Genomic DNA, 12,740 nt, shown 5'->3' on the forward strand with positions numbered 1-12,740 from the left:
AACTAAGATGGTGGTTATTTGTATAGAAAAAGGTGAAATTCAAATCTTTTTTTTTTTTTCAACATCTGGAGCAAATCGATTTCAGTTTAGAAAACTGCAGTTAGGTTAGGACTCAATAACCCCTGTTGAACACAGTTTACTTGACTTTACTTATTCATGTCACCTTTAAAACAAGAAGTTACAAAGTGCTTTACATAAAATGCCCAGAAAACTAACAAAATGCAATAAAAGAGAAACAAAGCACAAACGAAACATAAGAAGAAGAATGGTGTAACACATTCAAACGTATTATAAATCCGCTACTCAAGCAAATCTATTGGCAGGCCAACATGAGTATGTTAATCTCAACAGTCCAAATATTATCACAAAGTTGATTCCACAAGATCGGGGCCAGCTCAGATTTTCAGACAGTTTCAGTGTAGGAGAAATTATTTTTTCTGCATCAGTTAAACGGATATTGAGTACAGACAATTACACAAGCTGATGAGTCAGTTCAATTTTACTTATGTAGCGTCAATAAGAGCAGGAAAAACTCCCTTTTAACAGGAAGAAACCTTGAGCAGAACCCAGCTCGTATGGAGGGACCATCTGCTTGAGGAAATAAAAGAAGGAAAAGGGAAAACTCCTTTGTGGAAACTATTGGTGGAAACAGAAAATGATGATTTCACCAACAGTTTAAGTCTGGATCTGAGCCAACACAACTGTCTGATCAAAACAGAATTAGATAAGCATGACTTTTTTTTAAATCTGACAACATGCTACTGACAATATGGACGCCAGGGTTAGGGTTAGGGTTAGTGTGTCAGTGTGTTTTTACGCATTGGATGTTTTCACATTTTAAGGTGTTTGTCAAAGACATGTCTGGAAATGGCTGAAGCTCTCTGAGGTCTTATTTTGTTGCATGTTTTGCCTTTTTATTTCATTTACTGAAATAACCCACGCTGTCTGGTTCAGGTGGCAGCCCACAATCCAGGTACAAATATAGATATTGATTCCCTTTCTGTTTTTTATTCTTCATCAGGACAAAAAACTCCCCTGTAATAAAATAACTTCTTGTAACAAAAAGTTAATCAGCACACTGTGTATCTATCTATCTATCTATCTATCTATCTATCTATCTATCTATCTATCTATCTATCTATCTATCTATCCATCTATCTATCTATCTGTCTGTCTGTCTATAATATTGGTTTATTCGTTGCAACGACGCCTCCAGACTGTGGGGGGGCGACGTCACTACTTTTTTTTGTTGTTGACATACGTCATCGACATGCGACGGACGATCACACAGCCTGTAAAATGTCTAATCCGTTAACGAGCTCCAGAGTCCCCGTGAAAACAAAAGAGGAGAGGATTTTCCACCACCTCCAGACAGATGTCAATGGGTAAGTCAGCGTAACGACAGACGGCTGCATTAACAGGGAGGTGATGCGTTTAACATGTAAACGTGTAAAAATCTGGTCGTTATGGATTTTAGTGAACAGATACCATCATGTGTCTGGAAAAAAGCTGAGCATCGTCATCTTATTAAACAGCTACAAATGAGCTTTACTATAATGTAGATTCAAAGTTTAAAACACAAACAGCAAACATTAGCAAAAATTCCCATGGAAAATGTGAGGTTGATATGTATTACATTACATTCAATACATTCAAATAAAGACAAATTAACAAATAACTGTATTTTGCAGCAAAAAACTCAACTAGATATTATGTTATCAATATATTATAATATCAATAACAATTTCAAAGTTTTTCAAAGCAGGGGAAACAGGGAAATATATAATTTTCACAATTGTTTAATCTGTTAATATTTAATAAATGAATTCATACAGGTGAGTCAAGATATCAGCCAAAACAACAAACATCTGACCCCTGATTTTTTTTTAAAGATCAACACAAAACTGCTAATAAATTGATTCAGTTAACAAAAAGTGATTTGCATCTATTTTTAGTACTGATATTATTGATATGTTTTGTTATTTTTGCAATTTTCATTCAAAAATATACAGTATTTCCTACTTCTTTACTGTCTTTCTAATTTGCTTTTTTTTTTTCTTTTTATATCACTGTAATCTGAATATTTGGGGATTTTAAAAACACTGGACAAAATGCGTTATAACGAATCAGTTAATAAAACATAATAACTAGTAAATTAGAGAACTGATGACAATAAATTTTCAGCTACTGCTTCACAACAGCACAGTTACATGACACATGGCTGGCACTGGTTAGGCAGGCTTTATAAAGGTGTAGAAATAATTCTGTAGATGAACTGACTGTAGACTGGACAAAAAAGCTTTTTAAGTCATTTATAAGTATTTTCTGATGTTTTATTGACAACAGAATGTTATTACATGCAAGATCAATCATTTAAATGATTGGGAAAAAACTAAAGTCTGTCTATATTTCCACATATATTCTTCTTCTGTTCTGCTCTGATGGTTGTGTTGTTGTTGCAGCTGAACCATAGTTTCACAGGGAGCTGCAGCAGCAGGGATGAGGATCCGGCTCCAGGGTCCCGGCCATGCTGCCAGCCTTCTCGCTGAGCTCAACCGCTGCAGACAGACTCGTCGATACTGTGATGTGTTCCTTCAAGTTGGCAACCGGACATTCGCAGCCCACCGTGCGGTGTTGGCCTGTGCCGGGACATACTTCCGTAACCTGTTCACTCAAACGCCGACCTCGTCCACTGCTGCTTTGTCTCTGGAGTTTATCTCCCCGGCAAGCTTTGAGAAGGTGCTGACATTCATGTACACGGGGGAGATATTGACTGATCTCATCGATGTCGGGGTGCTGTACGAGCTGGCTGAGAGGCTTGGCGTCAGTGAACTGGTAAGGGCCTGTCACGCTACTTTCCCCGACCTGCAGGCTTCTGTGTCTGCAGACTGTAAAGCAAGCAGTCCTGGAAACCTCAGTCTGGACTCTACCATGGTCGCTGCGGCTGCGTCCGCGTTGACTGCAATTAGTGCAGCTTCTGTGTCTGCGTCATCTGTGTGCTCCTCTGCTGCCTCCTGCTCCTCTCTGTCTTCATCAGCTGGTCCATCTGCTGCCCCGACTCCTGCTGCTCCCTCTCCTCTCCTCCAAGCCAGGACAGTCAGGTCAAGCCGCGACTCTCACACTGGGGCTCTGTGTCTGGACCTGAAGTCAGAAGACGTCCAGTCTCCTATCGGTTATGGGCAGATGGTAGCAGATCATCAGGTACAAGGAGGACATCTTCTAACCAGCAGCAGCCTTTCCAGTCAGAGCGGAGACGTGCTGCCTCCAGGGCCTGTTCTCCAGCTGAAGACTGAGCCGGGCTTGGAAGATGGGGAGGCAGGAGACTGCTTTGAGGACAGTGACACACGAGGACAAATGGTTTCGGAGAGTGTGGGCAACTCTCTGCCTCAGAGCAGCATTCCTGCGCCATCCGACGCCTGCTCCCTCCCTGACTCTTCAGCTCAGTTCGGAGTTGAGGCCTGCGCCCCATCGTCGTCCTCAGGAGATCCTGTAGGCAGCCTGCAGGTGGGGTCAGGGGACGGCAGCGTGGTGGACATACAGAGGGACAGCAGGTTGATGTTTGGGGAGGTGGAGGACGGAGAGAATGAGGAAGAGAGGGAGGCTCTGCAAGGTAACGGAGAAATGGAGACGTCCGAGGAGGAGCAGTGGAGACAGTTGGCGGGTGAAATCATCGAGCTGAGTGACGATGAGAACTTTATAGAGGAAGGAGATGAGGAGGATGATGAAGATGACCTTGTGTGTGTGGAGAATGGAGACGTAGAGAATGCAAGCAGCCAGGTAATGTTTCTCTTTGTCTATTTTTTAAATGAGACGGATGCAAGGCCAAACCCCAGAAATAATGTTACTTTACTCCTGCAGGTGACAGGAAACATGGTGTCATGTAAAGCCTGCTCAGCGCTGCTCCCAGCAGACCCAGGGGCCATCAGAAGACACGGCGAGACGCATCTGACGGAGCTGGGGCTCTGCAAGGTGTGTGGGGCCTCGTTTCCAGATCGAGCCGCCGGTCTCTCCCACGCCCTCTCCCACGTTGGCGTGCAACTCTTCACCTGTGACATGTGTCACTTGCAGTTCTGCAGCCAAAACAAACTGTTGCGTCACCACCGCCAGACAGCCTCCAGTTACGCCATACCACAGGAGGCACTGACCAACAGCAGCCAGGGTTCTGACCTGCAGTGCGCCGTGTGCGCCAAAACCCTCAGCAAGGACTTCCAGGTTGGTAGATATTTCCATAGTAAGTCAGATGGTTTTAAATATGTTTTCAGTCAGGGTCTGTACGTGGTAACGTGGGGCACTGTAGTGGTTTTAAAATTATATATCATAACTTTGCCCCAAGGAGCTTTAAATTCTACACAGCATGCAACACCCTTGATTTCCATCAGGACAAAACAAAATGGACCAAAATAATATTACTACAACATTTACATGAAATATTAGAGGGGTGTACACGCAGGAAGAGATTGGGAGCGATGATGTGGTGACGAGAGGCCATGTTAATTAAATTCAAAGAGTTGCAATGATGGGTGAAGAAACTTTTGACGATGCGAAGTAGGTGGGTATTTATTTCAACTCTGACCCAGCGGATCAATCGGAGGGACTGATACAGTTGATTGACATATGACCCAAAACACAGAATTCCCCAAATGCTTGCTGAAAGAAAAAAAAAAAAACACTCACAACTTTGGCTCCTATCACCCCAGATGAAGCAGCGGCATTGATGATGATATTTTTAACAAGATGAGCTAGCTCTGTCTATACACTAGCAAGATTTCTATGTTGTGTTAGTTTCACTTGTAATATTAGGAGTGGGAAATATACAACAGAGACAAGCAGAACAAATCACTTTATTTGTGGATGGGACTTCAGGATGACAAGACTAGTGAAATTCAGCAAAGGGGACCGAGTGCACATCAACACTCGTCTATAGATCCCACCGGAGGGCAAACGTTATTCATATTCATTTTTTTTAAATACTTACATTTTGATTTTCCAGGACTATTGATAATTTTCATGTCAATTATTTATCAAAAGTAAAATATATCCTTCTTGGCCCCATGTTTAATTACTCACTTTCCTAGCTGCCTGCCGTTTGTTCATGCCACCTTGTACTGTCTCTACATAAAACTGATAAAAATGGGTAACCACTTTCTATTTTATGTTAATAGCAGCAAATTAAATCAGCAACTTTATAAGTCACATCATTAATTATGGACAGTGAGTCTTCATGCAGTTCCCTATAATTTTCTTACAAATAATTATTGATGGTTGGTAAATCCTAAAATGTTTTTTGTCATTTGTTTCTTTGCCAAAGTGTAACACATTAAGACACCATTGTTTAAACATCTTTAACCAAGCTCTCTAACACTTGCAAACTAACAAATGGAACAAACAGTCAGCCTTAGATGTTGACAGACATTTTATTGGGTAGTTTTGAACACCTAAATGTCCCGTAAACACTTGAATGCACCACCAGGGAACAGTTAAGGCTGTTGATGATGGTGTAAGCGAGAAAAATGTGTCTGTGAGCTGGTTTAAGTGCTGCAGTGAAATGAATAAGATCATAGACTGCCATAATGATCAGTTAAAAAATATGGTAGGAAGCCAAAGGTAATTCATTAACCCACATTTAAGAAGTCTTTCTGGCACCCAGATGATACTCTGTTAATAATATAAGAAGGAGATGAAGAGCTGAGCTCAAACTGAAGCACCGCGCGTGGAAACAGTTGGTGTTTGTACATTAAATCTTCTGACAGTAATGTGGGCAGAAAATAAGAATATGGAGTCACTCTTTTACCAACTGCTGCACCTGCTGCCTTCATGAGACTCTCTCTTGTGTGTCATGTTCCTCTCCTCCTTCAGACTGTCAGAGACCACCTGCTGAGCCATGTGTGTCCCCAGAGCCTGAGCTGTGGAGTGTGTCACCTCCCCCAGCTCTCCTCATGCTCCCTGCTGTGGCACACCCTCACCCACCTCTCTTTGCCTGTCTTCACCTGCCCACACTGCGCCTGCTGCTTCGTGGAGCGCCCCCTGCTGGACAGACATATGAGCGCGCACGCTGAGGAGGCGGCGGCTAAGGAGAGAGAGCGGTCGGCGCTGCGGGCGTACAGAGTCGGGGCAGATGGCTGTGGGGGAGGAGGTGCGGCGGGAGTGGAGGAGTTGCATTGCTTCCTTTGCCCGCAGACATTCCGCTCCTCCTCTGCTTTTCAGTACCACCTCAGCCTGCACACCTCCGACACCCTGGGGAGCGGGGGAGGCGTTGGGGGCCAGGGCTGGTCGGGCAAACGTAAAGCCGACCAGACTCTTGAGTGTCCCCCGTCTTCGTGCTCCTCCTCCTCTCCACGGGACGTTGGCGGCCTCATTAAAATGAGCAACATGGGCTTGGGTCTGGGAGTGGGCTTCAGCATCCCAGAACGATTTTTCCAAGGGCCGACACACAGCATGTCCTCTGGGGTCCTGACCAACGGGAGCTCTGGGCAGGATGGGGGAACCGGAGCAGCAGGGGTCCGCGGGAAGTGGTACCGGTGTCGCTACTGCGGTAAGCGTTTCGCCCACTCCGGGGAGTTCACCTATCACCTCCGGATCCACACCGGGGAGAAACCCTACCAGTGCAAAGTCTGCCTGCGCTTCTTCAGAGGCCGCTCCACCATGATCTGCCACCTGAAAACGCACGCCGGCGCCCTCATGTACCGCTGCACCGTCTGCGGCCTTTACTTCTCCACTCTGAAGCTGGTGTCGTCACACATGGAGCTCCACAAGGACCACCTGCCGCCCGACTTCAACATCGAGCAGACCTTCATGTACAACGACCACTCTAAAGAGCCGCTGCCCACTGTGGACACCTGATGCCCTCGATCGTGTTCCATGTCTGACACCTCTTCTCTGTATGGTTGTCGTGGACCATAGAGCCTGTTCAGACCTGATTTTAACATGCATCCCGAGTGATCCGATCACAAACATCCAGCTTTAACCATCATAGAAATTGTGGGATTTAATGAATTGTGAAGCACATACATTAAGTTATTATTTATTTATCTTTGCTCTGTCTTTCAGAAAACGACACAAAGCTTATATTATAACACAAACCCTTTCCGCTTCCATTCACACAGTAATGTCTCTGCTGCACTGTTTGTAGCAGTGACAGAAAAATCGCTTACGGGACATTTTCCTGTTTCAGGCGATCTTTTATAATAGCGGTTGTGTGTTTTTTTCTCTAAACGAACGAGGTTAAACTCCTGTTGAATAGTCAAACTTTAATGTGTCAGATCACTCAGGACACGTGTTAATACCAGGTCTGAACAAGTCAGCATATAACAGCATAGAGCTGCAACAAAAGATTATTTTCATTATTGATTATATTTTTGATTAATTGTTTACTCATTAAATTGTAAAAAAAAATGTCCAAAGGAAAATACTTAAATTGCTTGCAAAACACAAAAATCTGCCCTTTACAAAGTTGTAAAACACAAAAATGATCTAGTCTTAAAATTTTGAAAGTTGGAACCTGGAGAATATTTGGCATTTTTGATTTATAAATTTATTTAAACAGTCTTATCATTTAGCAGAAATGTTTCTGACTTCAGAGGATATTGACTATTCATTATTGACAATAGTTTAGATGAATTGTTTGGTCTGAAAACGTCAAACCAACATTTTTTAATAGATGTCTTCACAACAGAAAGTCATTACACAAACTGACACATTTTAGAAGCTTTAACCCAAAAATATATTTGCTTTTTAAATTTACTTCAATTATAAAAACGGTTCACATTAACTTTCCGTTGATGGACTGATGGATTAATCGTTCAACTCTATATTATACGTAGGCTCTTAGATTGTAGTGGACGTAATATCAGTCGGATGCCGTTCACCGACTCAAACCTGGAGGTTTAGTCTGTTTGAACTAAGATGAGGAGAAGCCACTTGGTGGCAGTGTATCCTGTTCAGTGAAGAAGGAGTCTGCCTGTGTTATCTACTCTGAACGTACGTTTATAACTTCTGTGTCAGGATAGGTTTTTAATGTCAGTGATTGATAATTACACTGTTATTACAGTAGCACCTCATTGTAGCATAAAAATTATTTTCCTATATCTGCAGTCGCTATTTTCACACAACAGTTTTCTTATGTGTCTTGAATTTTCTCTCCACATGTGGGAGTGTGTTTTATTTGTTGTTGACACATAGATTAATCATAGTCGGGCTACATTCCCGTGTTTAGAACGCGTGAATCATGTCGTTTTGTAGAAGCGCGATGTTTAAGCGCCCATCGTCACATTTCTGTGTGATACTCGTGTCTTACCTCATATTTATGACAGCGGTGCAACTATTTATTGTTTTTATGTCTTTATATATCTCATCATCTATTTCTAAAGCTGCCTATGAATGTTTTTTAAAGGTTGTTTTTGGAGGGAGATGCCTCGAGGAAGACTGTTATCACCCTTGGAATTATTTTTTAATCTGTTGGATGGCCTTTGACAGCGCCCTGCTCCACAAAAGCCATCCATCATCAGAATTTCAGTGATGAACTTGCAGAAATCTGCTTCCAGGTCCTCGTCACCTTTGCCCCTATAAAGCCTGGGCTCTTCCTGCTATTGTGCCATCTGAACCCTTTTCCTCTTTTGCTGCTCTCTTATCATTTTAACATTTCCAGAAATGGAAGTAAATGTAATAAAGATCAGCAGTAACTGTGAGAGGAGAGAAGTGCAAAACAAGTCTCATAAAATAAACACAAAGCTTCCAAACATGTGCGCCTCCAAGATCAGGTCTTTGTGACAAAGTACAACATTCAACCTTTCCATACAAACAGTGTTTTATTGCATTGTAGCAGAATTTATGAGCATCCAGAAACAGATAAATAAGCATTTAGTACTGTGTGCTAAGTTTTATCTGCAATAAAACGGTTATAGTGTCACATTTTCTAGAGGTTTATATGGCTTTGTGGTTTGCTCCTGTCTGATAGTGCAGCAAGTTTGTTTACACACATTCCTGGTGTGGCATCGTTCTTCCTCTGTGGCTCCAGATTTTAGACATTGCCACGAGTTCCTGTGGGAGTTGAGCAGCTTTGCGGAAAAACATCAAACATTTCCTGCTCTCCTCTGTTTAAAACTGTGATCAGATACATAGGGACAAAACAGGAAGTGGATTATGCGAGGAAGGTGTCGGTTTAGCCCAATCAATGCCTCTGGTACTCTAAAGCACTGAGGCTGGATTCAGTCCTGTCGCTTTGAAGCTAGTTTGAGCTCCTTTCTTATGATCCAACGTCAGACTGGCTGGTGCTGGCGTTGCTTAGCTTGCGCTGCTTCCCCGCCTCTCCCCCACCTCCGTTGGGAGTGTTGGGCTTGGCCCCTGCTCCCGCCTGGTCTGCAGTTCCCTCTCTGGGTATGTAGTTCACCACTGTGTTGATCAGGTTGTTGCGAAAGCTCTTGCTGAGGAAGTTATAGAGGAAGGGGTTGGCGACGCAGTGGAATAGAGAGAGGCTCTGCACCACGCTGAAAGAGAAGTAGAGCACTTCCACTGTGTTGCAGCTGAATATGTAGGGGTCGAGGTCGTCTATGATCATCAGGAACATGACCAGGTGGTAGGGCAGCCAGCACATGACAAACACCAGGGAGTACACGTGCACCAGCCACACATCCCGCCGGCCCTGCACGTCCGGTGCCGTATTAACTGCACGAGCGATCAGCACGTTGCAGGTGATGATGACAGCTGCAGGGCCGAGAAACTGGAAGAGCAGGCAGAGGAAAGCCACAGTGACAAACCATTCGGTGTAGTTGTACTCGGGCAGCATGTAGCAGCCGGGCTCGTCCCACTCCAGGAGATCCACGTGGACGTTCTCCATCAGAGCCAGAAACAGAGAGAGCACCCACAGGCCGCCGCAGATCAGCCAGCGCTGCCGGCCCACCACAGGGAACAAGGCCGGAGAAGACGGCCTGGTCAGGGACAGGTAGCGCTCCAGGGTCATGCAGGCCAGGAAGAAGGTGCTGCTGTAGAAGTTGACCACATAGATGAGGTTGGTGACCTTGCAGAGGAAGCGACCCCACAACCAGACCTTGTCCATGGTCACCTCCATCATGAAGAAAGGCAGGATCACAATCACCATCAGGTCCGACAGGCTCACATTGATGATGCAGAACAGGACCCCGTTGGCCGAGTGGCGGCGACGCCAGTTCACCCAGACGACCAGCACGTTCTCCAGCAGGCCCACCATGAAGATGAAAAGGTAGAGCAGGAAGAGGGCGATGCGCCGGTATTCTGCGTCCAGCTGAATGGTGCACTCGAAGACAAACCATGGCGTGCCATTCAAGAAGTCTAATGAGTGGTTGTGCCCGAAAGTGCTCATGGTCTGGAGTGAAAGCAAAGGAGAACTGTTTCATATCTGGACAGAGTTTAGATTTACTTTTGGGTTAATCTGATTATGTTTTCAGACCTTACATAACAGAGGCACAGAAGGAGGTGGAGGAGGGTTGCTGCACTGGAAGTTACAAACATTTTTATGGTGGATACTAAAACCACAGGAGGTTATTGGAAAGCCTTTTCACAACCTAAAGCGAGCAATCCGAGGTGCTATGAGTGACTGGATGGATTCATGAATTTATTTGATAGATTTTCATGAGAGTACTCCATCGATTTATCTTTGGTTATATTAAATTACCAAAAGTGAAAAAAAAAAAAAAAGATAACTACGTAACACTTAAAATTTTATGAATCTAAATAAAAAAATAAAAAATAAGCATAAACTGTACATTCGAAAGTGGCCTACAGACTCTGGCCTTTACCTGAGATGAGAAGAAGGTCACGTAAGTTCACGTTTTTCTAACTGCACAACATCAGGCGCTGTTTAAGTAGTCATAATCTGAGGACCTTCATCAGATTTCATGCAGCTTCACCTGGCGCAAGTAATTTATCTATTTATTTTTACTTGTGCAGTAATACACCAACATCTATAAGACTCTAATGCACAAAACCGATGGAGTTATGCTTTAAGATCCATGATCAAGGTAAACACAGCATCTTCAAACACATACTACCACTACAACTACTGGACTCGGTCATACCTTGCCGTGGCGATGGGTGCCGAGGAGCTGAAGAGGGCAGGTCCCTCCTGAATTATCAGTTTGAAGCCTGCAGACAGGAGGCAACTCCTTCCAGCTCTGATGCCCAGGACTATCTGAACAATCAAGCAGCCTGGAGATTCTACCCTCCCATTTCCCATGAACAGACAGACACATACCGAACTAACGGGACGTCCTCAGTGAGGAATGGGTGGAGATGAAGCCCAGGGACGCCCACAACGCTAAAGGGAACGTGTATTCACTGCAGTCTGTACCTTAAACACGTAAATACCTGATCCTGAAAAAATGATTCCTATGGAATTAGGGCAATGGGAGCAGGGCCATTTCTAGCTTCGTGGGGGCCCTAAGCAAGATGCTGTTTGGGGGCCCCTAGTTTGTCAAACTATGATGAAGAGATTCCTAACCCTTAGATGGATTCAAGGAGTTTTATTGTCATTACACACATGTTGGTACATGAGGTGGAACGAAATTAGTTACCCTGGTCCCAGTGCAAGCCAAAGCAGAAGCAGTAAGAGTATAAAAATAGAATAAAATAAGCTAACTAAGTATAAAAAATAGGCAAGTAAGTAATATAAATATAGAAAATGTCAATTGTGCACTACTGGAGTCTGTGCAAAACGACTGCATTCAGTGCAACTCCAGTAGTGCACAATTGTCATTTTCTACATTTATATTACTTACTTGCCTATTTTTTATGCTTAGTTAGCTAATTTTATTCTATTTTTATACTCTTACTTTTACTGTTTCTGCTTTGGTTCGCACCGGGACCAGGGTAACTAATTTCGTTCCACCTCATGTACCAACATGTGTGTAATGACAATAAAACTCCTTGAATCCATCGAAGGGTTAGCAATCTCTTCATCGTAGTTTGACAAACTAGGGGACCCCAAACATCATCTTGCTTAGGGCCCCCATGAAGCTGGAAACGGCCCTGATGGGAGAGTCTGACCACTGCACAAAGCCTTCTCCAGCACATCCCAAAGATTCTCAATGGGGTTAAGGTCTTGACTCTGTGGCGGCCAATCCATGTATGAAAATGATGTCTCATGCTCCCTGAACCACTCTTTCACAATTTGAGCCCCATGAATCCTGGCATTGTCATCTTGGAATATGCCCGTGAACATCAGGGAAGAACAAATCCATTGATTGACCATCCCTTAGTTATGCTGCTATAGGCCTAGGCTGCTGGGGGACGATGCACCAAACACATGTCCTCCTTCTTTATTCTCTCTCCTCTCTCGCATCCTCCACTTTCTTTTCTCTGGCACAGAGCTCTTGCCCTCTAATTTCCTATATACTACTAGTCATACAATTCTGTGCTATTACTATGTAGAATGTTTACTGCTGTGTGTGTCCCACCCCCCTCTCCCCCCCTTCCCCCCTCTTCCCCCCTCTTCTTGTGAGTATCTCTGGCCTGGAGTGGTGTGTTTCCCGTGGAGCTCTATACTACATCTGTTGTCGTGGTCTCATCAGCCTGCCCAGTCTTCATGGAATCCTGCAGTTATCCACTCCTACCTGAATGAACAATTCTCCAACCTGCCTATGATTCCTCTTACATTTTCAAACTGTCATGTAACATCATCAGTTTGTATCATAAGATTCCACATGTACGCTTTAGTCAGATATGTGTATCTATGACGGATGTATGTTTATCTTGCTGTTCTCTTCTCTTCT

At 43.9% G+C, this 12,740-nt stretch overlaps 2 protein-coding genes across 3 annotated transcripts; one reads left to right on the plus strand and one right to left on the minus strand.

The window, feature by feature from the left end:
• Nucleotides 1-1,298: 1,298 nt before the first annotated feature.
• Nucleotides 1,299-6,855, plus strand: zbtb39 (zinc finger and BTB domain containing 39). 2 transcript variants are annotated; one of them, XM_084553938.1, is made up of 4 exons: nucleotides 1,299-1,385; nucleotides 2,463-3,777; nucleotides 3,859-4,212; nucleotides 5,857-6,855. In XM_084553938.1, the coding sequence occupies exons 2-4, from the start codon at nucleotides 2,500-2,502 to the stop codon at nucleotides 6,838-6,840; spliced, it is 2,616 nt and encodes an 871-aa protein (XP_084410064.1). In that variant the 5' UTR covers nucleotides 1,299-1,385; nucleotides 2,463-2,499; the 3' UTR covers nucleotides 6,841-6,855. The 2 variants fall into 2 exon arrangements, with proteins under 2 accessions (XP_084410064.1, XP_084410063.1); XM_084553937.1 differs by having other exon boundaries at nucleotides 2,463-4,212.
• Nucleotides 6,856-6,900: 45 nt separating this feature from the next.
• ackr5 (atypical chemokine receptor 5) lies at nucleotides 6,901-11,642 on the minus strand. The gene is made up of 2 exons (XM_084553939.1): nucleotides 11,049-11,642; nucleotides 6,901-10,336 (listed from the first exon to the last, which is right to left on the minus strand). Exons 1-2 carry the CDS (start codon nucleotides 11,220-11,222, stop codon nucleotides 9,242-9,244), a joined length of 1,269 nt encoding a protein of 422 aa, XP_084410065.1. The 5' UTR covers nucleotides 11,223-11,642; the 3' UTR covers nucleotides 6,901-9,241.
• Nucleotides 11,643-12,740: the final 1,098 nt, after the last annotated feature.

This window comes from Chelon labrosus, assembly GCF_963514085.1.
Source record: "Chelon labrosus genome assembly, chromosome: 10".
NCBI lineage: Eukaryota > Metazoa > Chordata > Actinopteri > Mugiliformes > Mugilidae > Chelon > Chelon labrosus.